An 18,368-nucleotide genomic window follows, 5' to 3' on the forward strand; every position below is an offset into this window, starting at 1 on the left:
CAGTAGGGACACACAATTTTGGTGAAGCAGCTGTACAAACTCTAACCCATAGATTTATGGTTAGGGTTATGCTCAACCCTGGGTTACATTACACTACTGTATACTTACAGTATGCTGAAACTATATTTGGCAAATTTAAATTTTCATACATATCAAATATACTAAACATAAATTGGACAAGTCCTGCTTTTTTAAATACATTTAATCTACACGGTATGAAAGAACTGTATGGTATTTGAACAGTGTAAAAGCAAAACAGAAATCAGGCTCTAATATTTTCATAAGAAATTTCCGGTAACACTTTACTTGAAGCACCCGGTATAACACATAAGTACATTTATAAAGCATTACAGTGCCATTATAGCACGTGTAGCTACAGTTATAAGCACTCATAAATAATCACAACGCCAGGACCTAACCCTAACCCTAACCCTATGCTGTATAGTGGGTTATAAAGCATTGTGATCATTTCTGAGTGTTTATAACTACTTATGATGGGTTATACCGGGTGCCTCAAGTAAAGTGTTACCAAAGTTCCTTCACTTTCTCAGGTAAGTCCTGTCGTTCCTTTTCGATAATATGCTGCTCTAGAGGAAAAGCTGTTTGCATTTGCTGTGCTCGCTTAAAAGTGAATGTACAGTTTAACTTTCAGCAGCACGAAGAGGAACTATGAACCAAGCAGTTAAATAATTGTTTTTAATTTTAACTGCAATGAGATTGAAAGAGAAAAGCAAATTAAGGGCAGTTTTTTTTTTATACATTTTTCCATGTTTTACAACAGGGATCATCATAAAATTTCAGATTTTAGATTTCCTTTGTCATTGAAGGGCAACGACAGCCTCTGGGTTCATTGTTGAAATGCTGCAAATGTTTCTTCTATAATGTCAACTCTTTCAGGATTTGTTTCCAAATGTTTAATGTCATTTTCATGCTGTTTCAAGGTTTTTATATTTTACTGGACAGGAGTTTGGGTTGTGTGTAGAATCTTAAAAAAATATCTGATGTGCCTGCATTAGAATGAAGTGTACATAATGAAGTGGCTGGTAGTTAAAGAGGGATTAAAGCCGAGGTGTCAAATATATGGGGTGTGGGCCAAAAGTGGTCTGCCAGAGAGTCCAAACTGGCCAGAGGAATAATCGTAGTTGCAAAGTGTACTAAAAGCAAATATAACTGAATGTTTCTGGTAAAGAAGGACCATCACTGAGAGACAGTCACACACTCACAGATTGTAGGAAGAAATTAGTAAGTAACTCATGAAAATCCATGCATGTTCAGGGAGAACATGCAATTTCCTCACTTCTCACTGTGAAGTCCACTACACATGGTTGGTTGAAGCAGGCTGCAGGTCACCGATGCAGTGTGTCTGTCCAGCCACCAGGAAGAGACAAAGCTCCTCTGCACGCTGTTCCATGAACTCAGAGAGACTTTCCAGTTTTTAACAAGACAGTCATCAAGTCTCTGCTTGGTAAAAGTGAAGCGCTGGTGCTACGGTCTGTCTTCTTTCTGCTGTTGAACAAAAATAATCTTTATCAGTATGTAAAGCACTCATCAGCTGCCGCCTGATTCATTTTTTTTTGATCACAATCACAGGGAAATGCAAATATTTCAGGTGAGCTTGTTTCCTTCCTTGTTGAATGTTCACACGGCGCTGGAGAGAGCTCTCTTATCGCGCACGTCATTGCAGGCCTGAGCATTTTGTGCACAGCAAATGATATTATCCAATTTCCACAAATTAAGAGTAAACACTCGAGAAAGGGGTAAGCCAAGCAAATAATGTGTTAATAACACACGTCTGCACTGCAACTGATGTTTGAAGAGAGGAAGAGAGCACTCATGTACTCTATTGGCTCTGCTTTGGTGTATAACTCCTTGCGTGTGTGTGTGTGTGTGTGTGTGTGTGTGTGTGTGTGTGTGTGTGTGTGTGTGTGTGTGTGTGTGTGTGTGTGTACAGCATGAGTCACCCTGCCCGTCTTTGATTGGACGGTAGTTTATGGGTGAGGGAGGGGAATGAGAGCCTTAGGGGCCGTCTGTCAATCTCTGCTCCACTCCATTCACACATTCATCTGCATACACCATCACAGAGAGGCTGGGGAAGTGAGAGAGTGCCTCTCATTCATGAAAAAGAAAAAAAGAGAGAGGGAGAAAGTTCATTCATAAAAGCCGCACAAATCTGCTGTGCCCGAGGAAGAGAAAAGACAAGAAGGGAAGGAAAGTTGAGGATCCCGGCGGCTGACTGAGAGGCTGCGTGGGTCAGTAGGATGGGACGGTGTCCAGCATGACTGGAGCGGAGCAGCCTGGACTCAAGACTACACAGGACAACCCCAGTCCCACGCTGGTGAGTTCAATCGAGTGTGACGTGCAGCAGGAATCCCACCAAACTGCTCAGCTTAGTTCTCATGATATCAGCTGATCAAAACTTTGTCTTTCATGTCTTTTCTGTCTTTTCCTATGAAAAGTGTGAGACAGGTTTGTCTTTTTTTTTTCTCGGTCCTCATCCCAGTGTTCTCCTCTGCTTCAGTTCCCTGATTATGAGAGAGCAAGCCTCGTCCAGGTTTAAATCACAGGCAGGACTCTCATCAGGCAGGTAATCATTTCAGACATAATCAGCGCCTCTAAAATCACTGCGATGCATACTTGATTGGGCTCTGTCATCTTCCACAGGTATGCTGAAGCGCACCAAGTACAGTCGACTGCGCAACGACTCGCTGACGTCTCTGGAGGATCCTCCTCAGAGGATGCTGCCCGTGGCCACTGACCTCTGCCTGGACTCAGATTTTGCTCAGCTGGACCCGGAGACACCTGCGCCCCACGGACCCTCCACTCTGAGGGACTTCATCCCCCGTGTGGCCAACATCCGACTGCAGAGTCCTCTTTTCCTGAGGGGCCTGAGGGGGCAGGCCGATGCATCCCGAGGCAAAAGCATCCCGGGAGACACTAAAAAACCCCTGACCCAGACAGAGTGGAACTCAGGAAACGCTGAAAGAGTTTGCACTTCTCTCAATGTGCCTCTGTCCCCTGAACAAAACCTGATTCACCCGGCTCTGCGATGCACGAAGCGACCCATCACCCTGCATCGGATGGCCAGCCTGCCCTGGACCCCCGGCTGCCCTCCCTGCTCCCAGCAGAGCGGAGCTTCCTCTGCCGCCGATGGCTGTACTGTAGCGGGGACAGACGGCCGAGTGGTTCACCATCATATGAAGGTATATCTTTACACACGTCAGGGGTGCTGTTCACAAGCTCAGATGTTCCTGTAGCAGTTTATCTGTAGTTTCTCTGAAGCACAGTCTCCATTACCTTCATTTTGACACTCTTCTTAAAATTATGATTGTGTTAGACTATCACCTGTCTGATTGTCCAAATGCTTTTTTTTTAGGCCACAGTGCAGTAAGTCTACCTATTACCATTGATTTGAGATGTGGAGCTTAATCCCCGCCGGTGGCAAAACAACATGCACGTGCGCACGGGAAGCGCACTCTTGGCCTCTCTCTACTCCATCCACACCATCACGCTCACTTTCGTACATTCACCCCCCCACCCTCCCTCTCGGTCAGAGCTTCCTGTGTAGGCAGTAGTGACTCATCCTGGCTCCCCGCTCCTCTCCTGATCAGCTCTGCTTGTGTGTGAATGCATCCGGCTTCGGCAGAGCCCGTTCTGTCCTGGAGCCGGAGGTTTTGTCCGCATGGGTGATTAGGAGCAGGGTCCCTTAACTGACCGCTGATGGGAATGAGAGCGGACGGTCTGATTGTCCTCTATAAACAAGCACACACATACATTACGCTTCCGCCCACTCACCCCTCCCTCATATACACATATTGATTTAAGTCTGGTTTTATCAATGGACTTACTCATCTTGCTCCCAGCCTATAAGGTCCGCTCTGCTGAAGCCCCCGACCAATAGAAGCGGGGTTGCACAAAGTGTATCCGAGCACATGGCCTGAATGTTGCCTGGTTGCATGAATTGATTCTTCTTCACATTAGCAGTCAAATGCATTTTTTTCTCAAAAAGTGACTCGTCGGTCCAAACCAGGTCTATTGGTGATTCAGTTTCAAAGCCATCTGAAAAATTTCACCTTTTTGTCACTTCAGATGGTAAATTGTGAAACAGCCTTGCTGTTTTGATAGCATGGTGTTGTTGTAATTGAAAGTTTACATGCTTATGGTCAATATTCTCCGAGTTTTAAAGCTGATTTGCAGGAATCGATCGTTCAAAATAAGATTTATACTTTTTCCTAAGTGAAGAACGGAAACATGAATAAATTAGCTGAATCAGCACTCATCTCTATAAAAATGCATCATTGTTTCTGTCAGATTGGACTGAGTTAAAACTCTGCGTCGTACATGATTTTCTGCCAAATGTAAAGGATTTTTCAAAAAATTTCGATTACAGGAATGTTCAATTGTTCAACTCACAGAGTTTTAACCATCAATTTTTAATTCATCAGCTGTAATCTTAGCTGCTTTATATCAAAAGTTTAACTTATAGTTGGGGAAACAAGATCATTATTGTCTAAAATCATAAACCGTTAAACTGTTCCACAGTTCTTTGGTGAATTGAATCCATACACTATGGATATGAAGGGACCAAAAACTAATCCCTGTGGCACACCACAAAGCGTTGTGAAATGCACATGGCAGACAAAAGAAAGCAAAAACTCAAGAAACGTGTAATCACGAAAGAGGATGGAAAGATTCTTACGTCTTCTGGGAAATCTCAAACACTGATCAAGTTTCAGAAGCTAGAATCATTTAATGTTTTTTTAATTGCTTCCAATAATCACATTGAGAGGAAATTAAATCAACAATAATTAATGTTTTTAGTGATCTGAATTAATATTCAATCGTGTATTTTTTTCATAAATAATATCAACAGCAGTGTCCTGAATAATACATTTTAAAGTCACTGAATGGACAAAGAAGAAACGACTACAACAGAAATGTCTTGTAAAATGATTAAAGTTGTTTCTCTTTTTCCAGCCTATGAGCGCTAAAGAATGGTAGCTAAATCAGTGAAATGGGACAGAAACATTGGCTCCATCAGCGTTCTGCCAGAGGTCAATAAAAAAAGCTTGAACTGAATATTATTTCTCGGTGTAGTCAGAAAGTGAAAAGATTTGTGTCTTCACAGTACATGGGCAGCGTGGAGGTGACCCAGTCCATGAGAACTCTTGACTTCAACACAAGAATGCAAGTCACAAGGTAGGAAGTCCCTCTACCGCTGCACACATGAAGACACAGACATTTTATACATATACACACATATATATTAACGATGAAAGAATATTTTATTGTGCATTTTGCAGTCTCAGAGGACAGTTGGACACATATAAGATTGTTGTGCATGTGCATCAAAGAAAAAAAAATTATATAGCAAAAGCCAAAAAGAAGTGAATATGTACTGGCCAAGCCTGACATGAGTAGCTTATTTAGAAAATAATTCAAAGAGGGAAATCAAATTAAATGTATAATGTTCCATAAACTGGGGCTTTCTGCTCATCATTTGATATTGAGTTTCTAGTGCAGGATGCCGAAACACAGAAAGCTCTGTTCACAGCAATGCTGCTGAATGATGAGGAAGAAAATCTAATTAGATGAATTTCCTCCTAATGATCTCTCCTAGTCTTATTAAGAGAGGGAGAGCAGGAGAGAGAGAGAGAGAGAGAGAGAGAGAGAGAGCCCTCCATCCATCACATACAGTTTGTTTTCAAGGAAAAGAAACACTGACAGGAGACAGTCACGCTTTCTAGTTAGCGGGATGTTACTTTTGCGTATGTGTGGCTGTTTGTACGCCACGACCTCTGCGACCCAGGCAGCAGCTCTTTGAAAACACACATGTCAGCGGCTCCCAGCTTCATGTGGACATGCATACCGGCGCTGTGGAGGAATGTTTTAACATTACAGCAGGCAGAAATCTTTTCAGACTTTTTCTCTGCCCTCTGTTCATCTTTAAGGACTGTAGATCTTTTATTTTCTGAGCTTTGTTGCCTGCGGTTCAAAGCTGAGCTCTGTTTATTAGACTTAAAGCTGTAATATCAACATGTTGTGTTATTATTATTATTACTATCATTACTATTTGTTTTCTATTCTTCTCTTTCCAATCACTGTTTTAAAATGTTTTTTTAAAAGGGGCTCTGAAGTTGATGAAGAAGATTATTGGAACATTACAAACAGTGAAAAGTTCCACTCAAATCATTTTATGTTGTTTGAATGTTTTTTTATGGCGTTTTTTCATACTGCCTGATGCCTTCATGTTATGAGTCTTTAGTCTTTGTTCGACTGTGACTCGGCTGATAGAGCGGTCGTCTTGTCATTGGAGGGTTGTTGGTTCGATTCCACATGTTGAGGTGTCCTTGAGCCTGATGCTGCTCCCAGTGGGGACGGATTAAGCACCTTGCATGACAGACTCCTCCATGTGACTGACAGTGCAAAATGCTTTGGGAAGTGTAAAAAGTGCTTTGTGTGATGCCATGTCAGCAAAGAGTCGAAGAACCGTTGTGAAGCTTGTTCCTGCTCCGACCAGTTACTTCTTCAAAAAGAAGTGGAGGTCCTGAAACAAAAAATAGTGCCGTCTGTCCCTGTCTGAGTTTTATTGCTGTTATAGATCTACTGAAGTTACATCAACGAGTTGGAGCCAGCTGTTGATGCTCACTGATTATTTTTGGTCTGTTTGAGTTATTCGGCCATTATTATTAAAATCTAATGTTTCCAGCTGCTTGTGATCCACTCTCTCTGGGAAGGACACAGTTTTCAGCTCCAGTTGTGCAGAACTCTGCATTATACCTGATCTAAAACTGAAACAGGTGGAGGAGGGACATGAGGAAAAAGCTGCTCCAAACAGCTGAGATAAGCTCCCAACATGCAGCACATGACTGTTAGAACGGTAAACCTCTCGTAACGGCTGCTCCTTCATGTGTGGGAGCAAATCTAACTTCAGTTCAGTGAGTTAATTCTTCATTTTACTGACCCGGACAATCCTGACGGCTCAGCTTTTGTGTGACAGCAACACTACATAAATGGAAAAGGGTAGTTATGAATGATTATTTGCTGTAACTTGATCATTTTTTACAGAAGTGAAAGAGTAACGTTCGAAACGCTGTATAAGAAATTAAATAGTAATGTACAATCATAATAATGTTATAGGTATACATTTATTTTACAGAGCACTTTTTTCTCCTGGATTCCATTACAAAAGGCTCTGTGTGCTCCAGATGTAAAATTTGCTTTTCAGGATTTTGAAGAATGATTTTTTTTTTTTTTCTTGAAGTAATTTTTTTAATGAAGGAAACCATCCACATTGTCACTACCGAACTGTTTTAAAAAGACAGCAGTTTCTCCACTTGTCCATTTGTCTGTCATTCCTAATTTATCCAGACTGGGATCCTCAGTCTGTCTCTCCACAGCCTCTGATGTACATCCTAATGTGATATACTTTTTTTTGATACTCTGTTTAATGTGATAAACCAGTGGTGGGCTCAGGACCAACATCCCAACATCCTAACTAATTAAACTTGCTGTGTTTATTTTATCCTTTTTTGATTTTTTTTTGCTGTGAAGTGACACTGTGGTTCACTGTAACTCAGTTCTACTCTGTAACAGCGTATTTATTGTGATTACTCGCTTTGGGAGCCACAGAGGTACAGTGGAGGAGCCTCTTCCTCCTCTCATGTTCTCACATGGCGGTCACATGTCAGCCCACAGCACCAGATCACACATTCACAAAGGTATCTCTGTGCTTTTTCTCTCTCTCTCTCTCTCTCTCTCTCTCTCTCTCTCTCTCTCTCTCTCTCTCTCTCTCTCTCTCTCTCTCTCTCTGTGTGTGTGTGTGTGTGTGTGTGTGTGTGTGTGTGTGTGTCTACATGTTTATCACCGTGTGTGTGCAGAGAAGCAATCAGCAGACTGTGTGAGACGACATCTGGAAAAGCATCAGTGAAAACTAAAAGGGTAAGGCAGACACAAGACACAAGGCACGCACACTCACACAGACACAGACACACACACACACACACACACACACACACACACTGAAGCAATCAGCCGGAGCATAACAGGAGTGATTTCTTGTCATTACAGCCTGTGTGTAAGGGCCTATCTGCTGTTCTGGGTCAAATCAACCTGCAGTTTTCTGGGAGCAGGATCATCCTCACCGTCTCCACAGACAGTCTGACTCTCATCTCGGCCTCCTCCTTGCAGGTGATGGCTCCTATACACACTCTGCCGCTCTGAAGCAGCCACACAGGTGGACCGCGGGAGGAGCAGTGAACCGTCCTTGTCTTTATGCGTTTTCATTCTGTCCTCTGCAGAAGCTGGCCTACCACCCCATGAGGGCCATTTCATTCGCCTCCGGAGGAGACCCGGTACACACACACACACACACACACACACACACACACACACACACACACACACACACACACACACACACACACACACACACACACACACACACACACACACTAATTTGATTTACTTTGTTTACCACTTGGTTTGATTGTTTTCAGCTCCAACTCCTGATCAGTCTGTACTTTATTTGGGGAGTTATCACGCAATTGAAACTAGAATTAAGTTGAAAATTTTCCTACTTTTTAATAATAATAATAATTATAATAATAATAATAAACACCTTCATGACTGAGGGTCATAGATTTATGGATTTTTAGAGCCATTAAGTTCCATTGATAATGATTTAACCTCAAGACTTTCTTCTTTAAAAAGAAAAAAGACAGACAGTTTATTACTGAGAAAATAATTTAGCTTATCAGTTTATGATACAAATCCCACCATGATCAATGTGACTACTAATGATTAATTTTTGTATGAACACTGACAAACATGATAATGCAATAACAATAACAACAGAATAATGTGTGTGTTTGAGCTCTTTTGCACATTTTCAGGTAAAAAGTGTGTCTGATTTAATGGCAGATTGTGAGTGTGTAATAACTTATCGACGATAGGAAGCACGAGGGCTTCATCTCTCTGCTTTAAAGATACTTTGCTGAAGAGGACCAGCTTTTCATGCATATTTATTGTCGCTGTGAAGCTACAGCTAAACAACCAATCCTAATTGTGGGTGGTAATACACTAATGAAAACATAATTATGACCATTATCCTCTTTTTTGTCAGACGATGCTTCTTAATCTTCCGTCTCGGTTTATTAAAGGCCGGGTTTTAACTCGGGAGCAGCCGACATAATAAATGTACCTTCACACTCATTAAGTGCTTATTTCAGGCTTTATTTGGCTCTTAAATGTGAGTCATTTATTAATCAAAGCCACAAATCATGAAATCGTTCATGAGAGTCATCAAGCTCGTCTGAGCCATTTCCATCATCTTTACGTCCCCCTGCTGTGTTTTAATTAAATCCTCTTCATGACCACATTATTTCCATGTGAAAGAATTTGGGAAGTTCATGCTGTGTGCAAATTTCCTGCAGCCTTAATGCCTGTAATGCATGTAGAAATCAATGCAGCTTTTATTTTCATCAACAGCCAGTGGGACGGCTCAATCTAGGTCAAACAAACCCCTTTAACCGTGTTACTAACAAGCTTCATGGTTTATATTCATAAACTCGAACAAAGAGTGAAGTCAAACGGTCTGAGCTCTGGAGTCGTTTCTTTGCCGTTTGGCTGCACGAAGGTATTTTCTCCTTTAGAAACACAACACCAGCACAGCTACGGAGGGATTATAGCTGGCTGTTTAATTAATTAGCTAAAATAATCTTGTCGTGTGCTCTAAGCTTCTGCTCAGCTGGCCGGGCCTGGTGGAAGATAGTGGAGGGAATTAAAATCAGTCTGCCACAGAGGCTTTATGCTGAGGCACATTCAGCTGACTCCGCTCTTGTATTACTATCAGGATGACAGGAAGTGAATTAATGAAATAAATAATACTCGTGGATGACCATCAGCTGAAAATACTTGCTGCCTTTGAGGGAATTAAATGTGCCGCCTGCCACCAAGCAAAGCCATGAATCGACAGGCTGATTATAGATTAAACCAACCTCATGTACATGTTAGGAACTCAATCCATGTGAAGACACGGGTAAGAGAAATACAGGAAACCCGTTTATTGAGTTGGATGACTCTGCTTTGTTTTGACAGAACATATCATGCATGTTTACACTTGGAGGTAAATCAAGGAGCCCAAATGTCTCAGGTGATCCCCTATAGGGGGCAGCAGAGAGCTTCAGAGGAAGCAGAGCTACCAGAAAAAGCAAGGGTCAGGGGAATGCCTTTTCTCATGATTATGATTTCCTTTTAACGTTTGAGAAAATAAACATCTTAATGAGAGGAGAGCAAAACTTTTATGAATTGAAAGACGCGTAATGGAAATGAATGAAAATGACAAAACAAGCTTTAATGTGAAACCATATCACATAAGAGTTGTGGCCTGTATATAAAGACATTTCGAGTTCAATACTGTACATGACAAAGGAAGTTATTAACAAAAATGACCACAATGTGGCCCTTTGAGGAGGCTCATCTAACTGACTGGACAGTGTCTATTTTAACTCATACCCCATAAATCCTCATGCTTCATATATAGCAAGTTTTACTTTTATAATATACACACACAGATTTTCTTTTAGATATATTCATCATCATTCATTCACAGGGTGGAAATTTAAGGTGCCCAGCAGCTCACAAAATAATGATTACATTTTGGTCACAATCACAATAAAGATAATTGATATAAAACTAACAAAAGAAGAGAAACAGCACAGGCAGCTGATATTGTACACAATAGTATTATATCCTTGTGTCAGTCCTCTGTTTTCATCCATTATTGTAACGTTGTTGTCACAGATCTTCTCTGAGATGATGGTTTTTTTTAATCAGTCATGTCCTTGGTGTCCTCAGACATCATGTGATCCTGCATTCTGCACATGTAGCCAAAACTGGTTCATTTGTGCTGGAAATGACTTCTTACTCAAACCTCATCTCACTTTGAACATGGAGCACGTAAAACCTGAGGTCATGTAGTGATATACTTCCTAAACTCATGCTCTTAGGTTTGTTTGGTTGTTTGACAGCAGAAATGATTAAAATTGTCATGCAGTTATAATCGTATGCACACAAAATAACTCCTGCTGTTACAATTAAGTCAATTTTACAATGAAATACTTGAATAAATTTCTGTCTGTTCGATGAAAATGTAAAAAAACAAGTGTGGGATAAACCTGGAGAAAACCCACAAGCACAGAAGATCATACAAACTCCACATACAAAGGCCCCAAGAGCACAACCCAGACATCAAAACAACAAACAACAAACAAACAAAACAAAACAAAGCAAAAACTCATGTACTTGAATAGCTGTGTTTCTTTGCTTCCAGGACATGGCAGATTACATTGCATATGTTGCAAAGGACCTTATGAATAAAAGAGGTAGGGCACTGTTTTTTTCTTTTCTTGGCCTCACTGTTACTCTGGAAACTCTGACTGTCTAACATTTGTCCGTCTCGCCGCCTCCCCGGCAGCCTGCCACATCCTGGAGTGTCCTCCGGGCCGGGCCAGCGAGGTCATCAGCAGCATCGGTCAGGCCTTCGAGACTCGCTTCCGCCAACTGCTCAGCCAGACTCCCTCTCTGCTGACATCCAGCCCCAGGTTTTCTCAGTTCCTGACTCACAGCCACGTAAACTCTCAACATCCAGAACATGTGGTAACAACGCAGACTCCCCTGTTCAGGTCGGCAGTGACAGTCTGTGACAAATGGCTCCAGGATGAGCCGATAACAGACCAAACAGACCAGCAGCTCCAGCGTGTCAGAGGGCAGCACGACTACTACAATGTGATCCCAGGAAAGACGCCCCCTGCTGGGGGAGTGGAGGATGTACGGATCACCCAGGAGGAGGGCAGACAGGATGCTGACATTCAGGAGGTAAAAGTTTGTAGTAAATTTGACTAAACGTGTGTGAACCATAACAATACACAATAATCAGTCAGAAAACAGGAGCAAAACACATCTCAAAGCTATAAATGTGACGCAGGAGCAGACGGAAAGTGCTGAGTAAAAAGTCAGATTCAGTTCAATTTTATTCAAACTTTAGCTTTATCAAAATAAAAGGAAAATGTTCAAGCGTCAGTGGATGAACCTCTGTAGATACAAACCCAGAGGTGGGAACATTCTGCTGGAAACCAGCTTCATTTGGGAAAGGATGGGACAGAAAGAGACAAACATTCGAACGGACATCAAACAAGAAGCTGTGATCCACAGACAGCGTCACTGTCATGTAAATCTGGTGAAATGCAACTAATTAGGTCCGTACAGCGCCATGACGCAGTTATTACAGTTATTACCTTTGTCAACTAACAAGTGTGTGTGTGTGTGTGTGTGTGTGTGTGTGTGTGTGTGTGTGTGTGTGTGTGTGTGTGTATTTCTCTGTTTTTCCTGTGATGGACAGATGACCTTTCACTCAATGTTAGCTGGAACTGACCCCCCATGAACTCAGTCTGAGTACAGAAAATAGGAATATAAATAATTGATAAAACACTGCATCATCCTGTCCTTTCGCATTGCTCAGCACAGTGAGGTGAAGTTCTCTATTAAATTAAATCAACCCACACTAATAATCACATGTTCCTTCCATCCATCCACTATATGACCTTATACGACTCAGGGTCGCTGGGTCAGATCCCAGATTACAGAGGAGGAAAAACCTTTTTAAAGCTACACTCTCAGGTGGGCAAACATCCATCCTTAACCTTAAAAAAAAAAAAAAACAAAAAAAAAAAAAAACAGTAACTGCACGTGTAGATCAGACAGTAAAAGCAACGGAAGCATGAACCCTAGACTATAAAAACAGATTAAAGAGATTTTAAAAAGCTGATATCGTTGTCATTTAGATAACGTCATAACATAGTAATATGTCTAATACTGGGAATAACACCAAGTTTAAATTTACACTGATAATCCTTGTTATTTATCTCTAAATGATAAAGGGCTTACAGTACATGGCAACAATATAGGCATAAAAAACACAGTTGAGAAGGGAAAATTGATCTCATTTTAATAGAAAGTCAGACAAATATGAGCATGTTTTATTTTTATTCAGAAAAATGTTAACTAGTCTGAAATGCACTGTTTTCAAATGATGCAATGTAAATTAGTTTGTTCCTGAAGAGAAGCAGTGGAGTGTGAAGTGGCCGCATTATCTGTGCTTTTCATTCACTTCTCAGAGCTGACTCAGACATTTCTACCCTTTAGGACTGCACCGGCCCAGGACATGCACACACACACACACACACACACACACACACACACACACACACACACACACGCACACTGAGATGTTGGAGATGTTGGTCCTGTGTGTGTGACTCATCTGCTGCTGTTCCAGGTCTGCCTGTCTGGCCCTGCTTCACTGTATGAGAACTGCGCCTTCACAGAAGGAGCTCTGGCTCCACCTGCAGGTAAAGACCATCCACAACAGCTCCAAAGTTCTGATGTCTCAGTTTCAGTAAAATAGTCTGTAACTCTGTCACTTTTGACAGTGACATGTGGTTAATGAGTGATCATAATGAAAGCAGGGCTGTAGTTACATTTGTTGCAGTGTCATTGATATCTTCAATTGTGGCTTTTATTGTTTATTATGAGTAGAAAAGCGGCAGAGCTGCTGTCTCTTTCTGTCCTGCTCAGCCAGCAGAAAAGTAATCTCAGAATTAGGATTAAAGTTAGCAATTGACTCAAAGAAAAGAAATAGGAGAGAAAACGTAGAACTGAGACAGTTCTGAATCTCATGTACAGTAATGTAGTTCAGGTTTTCTTTTTTTTCTGTCATTGTGACATTATTTTTTTCACTTTTTTTCAGTACAGGTGAAATATGAGGATATGATTCTTCATTTGAAGCTTGAAAATGTTATAAATATCCTACTGTGGCTTTCTATGTCATCAGAGAAGTTCAAATCTCACAGCAGTGTTCAGATCACCTGCTTGCTGTTATCTCAGGTTAGGATTAGTAGGATTGTTTTGTTCACGTTGCTGTTACATATTTTTTAAAGGAGCATAAGAGAGTGACCTGATATAGTGAATCTATTAAAGTCAGCACTGTGTTGTCCTGGTTTCATCGCCTCACTGTCAGAGCATTTTGTCTTTACTTCATTCTGAAGTAGACAAGTGGGTCTCCAGGCACTTTTTCAATTAAAACTGTATAAATAAATGCATAAAACTGTATTTCTCATAGACATATTGATGTGGTCTCCATGGCACTTTTAAGAAAGAAATAACAAAAACTCAGAATTCTTGTGTTCGATTCCCTAATAGACACTCTGGTATGAGCGTAAAATTGCCATGAAATGCAAAATAACAAAATTCTAAACATGCAATTTAAAATGTGATTCATCGCAATTACTTATGGGAATTGTGCGAGTAATCAAAATTTAAAAAAGAAAACCTTTTAACAGCCATACCAGTGTAATTATCTGCACCTTTTTGTCTCTGTGCATGTGTGTATACTCACTGTTTGGTGTTTCTCAGTGATCGAAAGTCCACCTACTGTATTGGTGTATGCATTTTAGTGATGCTCTTCTATTGTGTGTCCGTCAGACTCAGGGCCGCCAGACGCCAGTGCTGAACAGAGTTTGTCTTTCTTTGAGATCCACGATCAAGATTTGATCCAGGAAGAAGGCTGGTTTCATGGCAGGTAGGGAATCCCCACGTTTTGGCATTTTTCTCCAGTTTTCTATCAGTCGTTCACCACATGTGACTCTGCGGCCTTCATCCCAGGCTAGAGAGGAAGCAGGCGGAGTCCCTCCTCACCTGCAGCGGGGATTTCCTGGTCAGAGAGAGCAGCTCGGCCTCCGGTCAGTACGTCCTCAGTGGCATGGAGGGAGCGACGGTGCGGCACCTGCTGCTGGTGGATCCACACGGACAGGTACAGCCGGAGCCCTCTGGTTCAGACACGAGGACTGGACTGACCACCTGTGTGTGTGTGTGTGTGTGTGTATGTGAGCAGGTGCGGACCCGGGACCAGGTGTTCCTGAGTGTGGGCCACCTGGTGCGTTTCCACATGGAGAGCCAGATGCCCATCGTCTCCGGAAGCAGCGAGCTGTGTTTGAAAAAGCCAATCTTACAAACACAGTAAGGCGTTTTCACAGACTGGAACATGTACAGATTGTGTTGGAGGTTTTTCAGTCAACAAAAAAAGAAAATTAAAAAGTGACATTTTTAATATCAAGGAGCCAAGTTGTGAACATTTGGGACATGTGTTCATTGGTTCATGACTGAAAAGATGCTGTTTGTGTGCACTGAATTTCATGTCGGTTTGATGTTTCCAGCATGAATACTTTCTGTAGTTCCTCCTGTTCACTCCACAGACATCCTGTCTCTTGGTGAGGATTTCACCGACGCAATGACTTTCTTCAAATGTTTGATTTCATGACGACTTCAGTTTGTACTCGACTATAATTCACACAAACCACAGCTCCACTGTTGATTTTTCTTTTTTTGTGTGTGTGTGTGGAGGGGGGTGGTGGTGAATAAATGTCTGGTAGATCTGAATAAGATGTTATGAGCTTTAATTGTACATGTTGACTTTTGAGATCCTCTTGTTTTTGGGAGATCAAGCTCTACCAGATGTAATCAGACAGTGCACAATTAACCACAGGTGCATGACATACAAATTGAATGATATGGAAAGGGTTTCTTTGCCATAATTTATTTAAAGCAGCCCAATTTCCATTTTTTCTAAGTTTATTCGACTTGAGCTGAACATTTGTATTCATGAAGCTCAAATTAGTATCTGAAACATTAGTTTATTTTTCCTTCTTTTTTATACAATGCCTTTCCTCTTAGAATTTCAATGTTTTAAAAATGCTTGAAACCTTTTCTTTTGATATATTTTAGTTGTAGAAATGCACCTGTGAATTTCAGTGTGAGAGCTCAGACAGTGTTCACATGTCACGCCAGTCAATGGGGAGACCTCCGCTGTGAACACATGAACACAAGCGACGCCGGGAAGAGGAAGCTTCCACTGATCCAAAGAAGAGACGTGTGTGAAAACAGAGCATGACTTCATCTTCGTTTACACCGATGTGTTTGGTTGATTTCCAACTCCAGGATGCTTTAAACAGCTGGCAACCAGCTGTTAGCAGTTAGTTCTTTACATGCTGACTCAATAAACATTTGTCATCTGCAGCTGATCTTTTGGTTGGTGTATTTTTTTCTTAAAATTGAAAATTCAGTAGGCGTGTGTTTCATTAAAGAATGAAAAGTTACAAATTTCTTGTGACACTATAAAGCCATCACTGCTGTGACTAATAACACTGTTCACCAGTATTTATTGGTAATTCTATATCTGTACTTTAATAAGAAACTGCACCCATTAAAAAAAAACCAAAAATCTCAGTTAAGATCAACAACAAAACAACATTTCGAAGCAAAATGTGCTTTTTATAAGGTCGTGTCAGTGCTTTTAAGTTGTATCAGGACCTGCGTAATCACAGGTTTTCATATATATTACAGTCACCATGAAAAAGCTTGTACCACAGCGCTGCACAGAGACACAGAAAAGGAGGGAAATTTGAACTGAAACGACCACAAAATGAAAGCAGTCTCTCGGGCCGCAAACTCACTTCCATTACTCCATCCTTCATGTCTGTCCTGTCAGAGTCGCACTGACACGGCGGCAGCACTCTGAATTTGGCTGAACTGCGCTAACGCTGCCAGGCCGTGCAGGGGGTCTGCAACCTGCACTGGAGAAACTGCTTCAGTCAATTTCGGGAAGATAAAATTTGCACACAAAGCATATTCAATGAGCATGACACAGCTCACAAAGCTGTAAATAGTTCACTATAACTACAGTGAGCATCTGATGTTGCACTCTTGAAGTTACACATCTAAGAAGAGTAATTTTTTTTTCCATTTTGTAGTGGTTTTGGCCCTTTTTCTGGACTTTTTTTTTAACTTTTATTTAGAACTGTCTCAGAAGATTTAATTTTTAGCATTTAATTTTTTTTATTAATTTTTCAGTGAATTTTCAATGTTATTGCCATTTTATCTATTAGATCAGTTTTAGCAGTGTCATGATTTTTTCTTACCGTTTTGGCTGATTCACTAATTTAAAAGCTAATTTTTACAGGTATTTAAAAAATTTCTTTATTTTAGGAATTTGCCTTTTTTTTTCTTTTATAGCATTATAACCATTTTGGCGATTCTTCTTTTTTACTTTTTCAAGCAGTCTTACCAGCTTCAACCTTTTAAGTTTTTTTCTCTTATTACCCTTATTCTGTTACTAAAGGCATTGGAGCTGTTTTACCTGTGTCTTTTGGCCGTTTTGATTGTTGTAAGCTTTAGATTATTATAACCTAAACATAAATAACATAAAGGCCTCTTTCCTCTTTTATATGGATTTAATCACAGTTAGGTTACCAAGAGGTGTAGTTGATCACCTGAGGTGAAAGGTGACACAGTGGGACATGAAGCACATTTTAGTTGACAAACTATTGAACCTTTAAAAAAAAAAAGTCATATTTTTCACCTTGAACATAATATTTAGTGTAGATTGCAATAAACCAGAAATGAAGTAAGATGTTTGAAAGCTGCAGAGTTCCGAGGTTGCAGACCTCTGTTCTAGTGCAAGGCTGCTGATAAGTTTATTTTTTTCCCTTTAACTCACTCACTTCAACTTTAACTTAAGAGGGAGATTAAAAACCACAGACTTTGTGCCTATTTGCGTAAAAGGAGAGGATGAACAGAGGGTATGAGCACAGCAAGCTACAACTGGTGCAAAGACAAAGATAATTCTACATTTAATACGGTCAGAGCTAAAAATAGGTTATTTTAAATAATAATAGTACAGAGGACAAAGACCACACTGTGGTGTTTGTCGGATACACTCCTGTCTTTCTGATGCTTTTTGGGAAAAGTAGCCTTTGGGCTCCTTCGCCTGTGTTTGACACACTCCTCCTGAGGGAAAACCAGGTCATCGGCTCTGCAGTACCACCTAGCTGCCAGCAGAGGCCGCCAAACAACCTCTTCTGTGATCATCATCATGCACTCCTTCCAATCACAGTATTTCTCTGTCCCAGTACCCTAAAACTCTAAAGCAACATAGCTGAGGCGCCTTCTTCTTTTTTTTCCTCGACGACTTGCGATTTCAGTTCTTGCAGATTCCAACACTGTGTGTCTGTGATTGCGAGCAGGTGTTTTTTTCGTTTAGGACCACTGGCAGGAGCAGTCGGTGGGCTCCTGGATGGTGTAGCTGACCCAGGTTGCGTTGCTGCTGCAGTAGAGTTGCACGGAGCGCCGCTGCAGCCCCGTCTCCCGGCAGCACTTGCAGAAGCGCGCGTACGTGTTGATGTTGTAGTTGTAGATGCTGGCGGACGGACACTTCCCATCACAGGACACGATGTTCACCTGCAGCGCACAGAGAGTCA

General features: G+C 41.2%; 2 protein-coding genes across 2 annotated transcripts in view; one reads left to right on the forward strand and one right to left on the reverse strand.

Annotated features, from left to right (window-relative positions):
• The first annotated feature begins 2,525 nt into the window (after positions 1-2,525).
• On the forward strand, positions 2,526-15,076 carry LOC115391465 (SHC-transforming protein 4-like). The gene is made up of 14 exons (XM_030095743.1): positions 2,526-2,584; positions 2,662-3,200; positions 5,126-5,196; positions 7,878-7,938; positions 8,068-8,187; positions 8,298-8,351; positions 11,330-11,381; positions 11,474-11,600; positions 11,682-11,874; positions 13,334-13,406; positions 14,111-14,113; positions 14,554-14,635; positions 14,719-14,866; positions 14,948-15,076. The coding sequence occupies exons 2-14, from the start codon at positions 2,664-2,666 to the stop codon at positions 15,074-15,076; spliced, it is 1,650 nt and encodes a 549-aa protein (XP_029951603.1). The 5' UTR covers positions 2,526-2,584; positions 2,662-2,663.
• A 3,071-nt stretch (positions 15,077-18,147) lies between these two features.
• otog (otogelin) overlaps positions 18,148-18,368 on the reverse strand; it is a 58,885-nt gene continuing 58,664 nt past the window's right edge. The window contains exon 58 of the mRNA XM_030091065.1: positions 18,148-18,348. Coding sequence (XP_029946925.1) covers positions 18,148-18,348 — 201 coding nt within the window. The remainder of the gene's footprint in view (positions 18,349-18,368) is intronic.

This window comes from Salarias fasciatus, chromosome 1, assembly GCF_902148845.1.
Source record: "Salarias fasciatus chromosome 1, fSalaFa1.1, whole genome shotgun sequence".
Lineage (NCBI taxonomy): Eukaryota > Metazoa > Chordata > Actinopteri > Blenniiformes > Blenniidae > Salarias > Salarias fasciatus.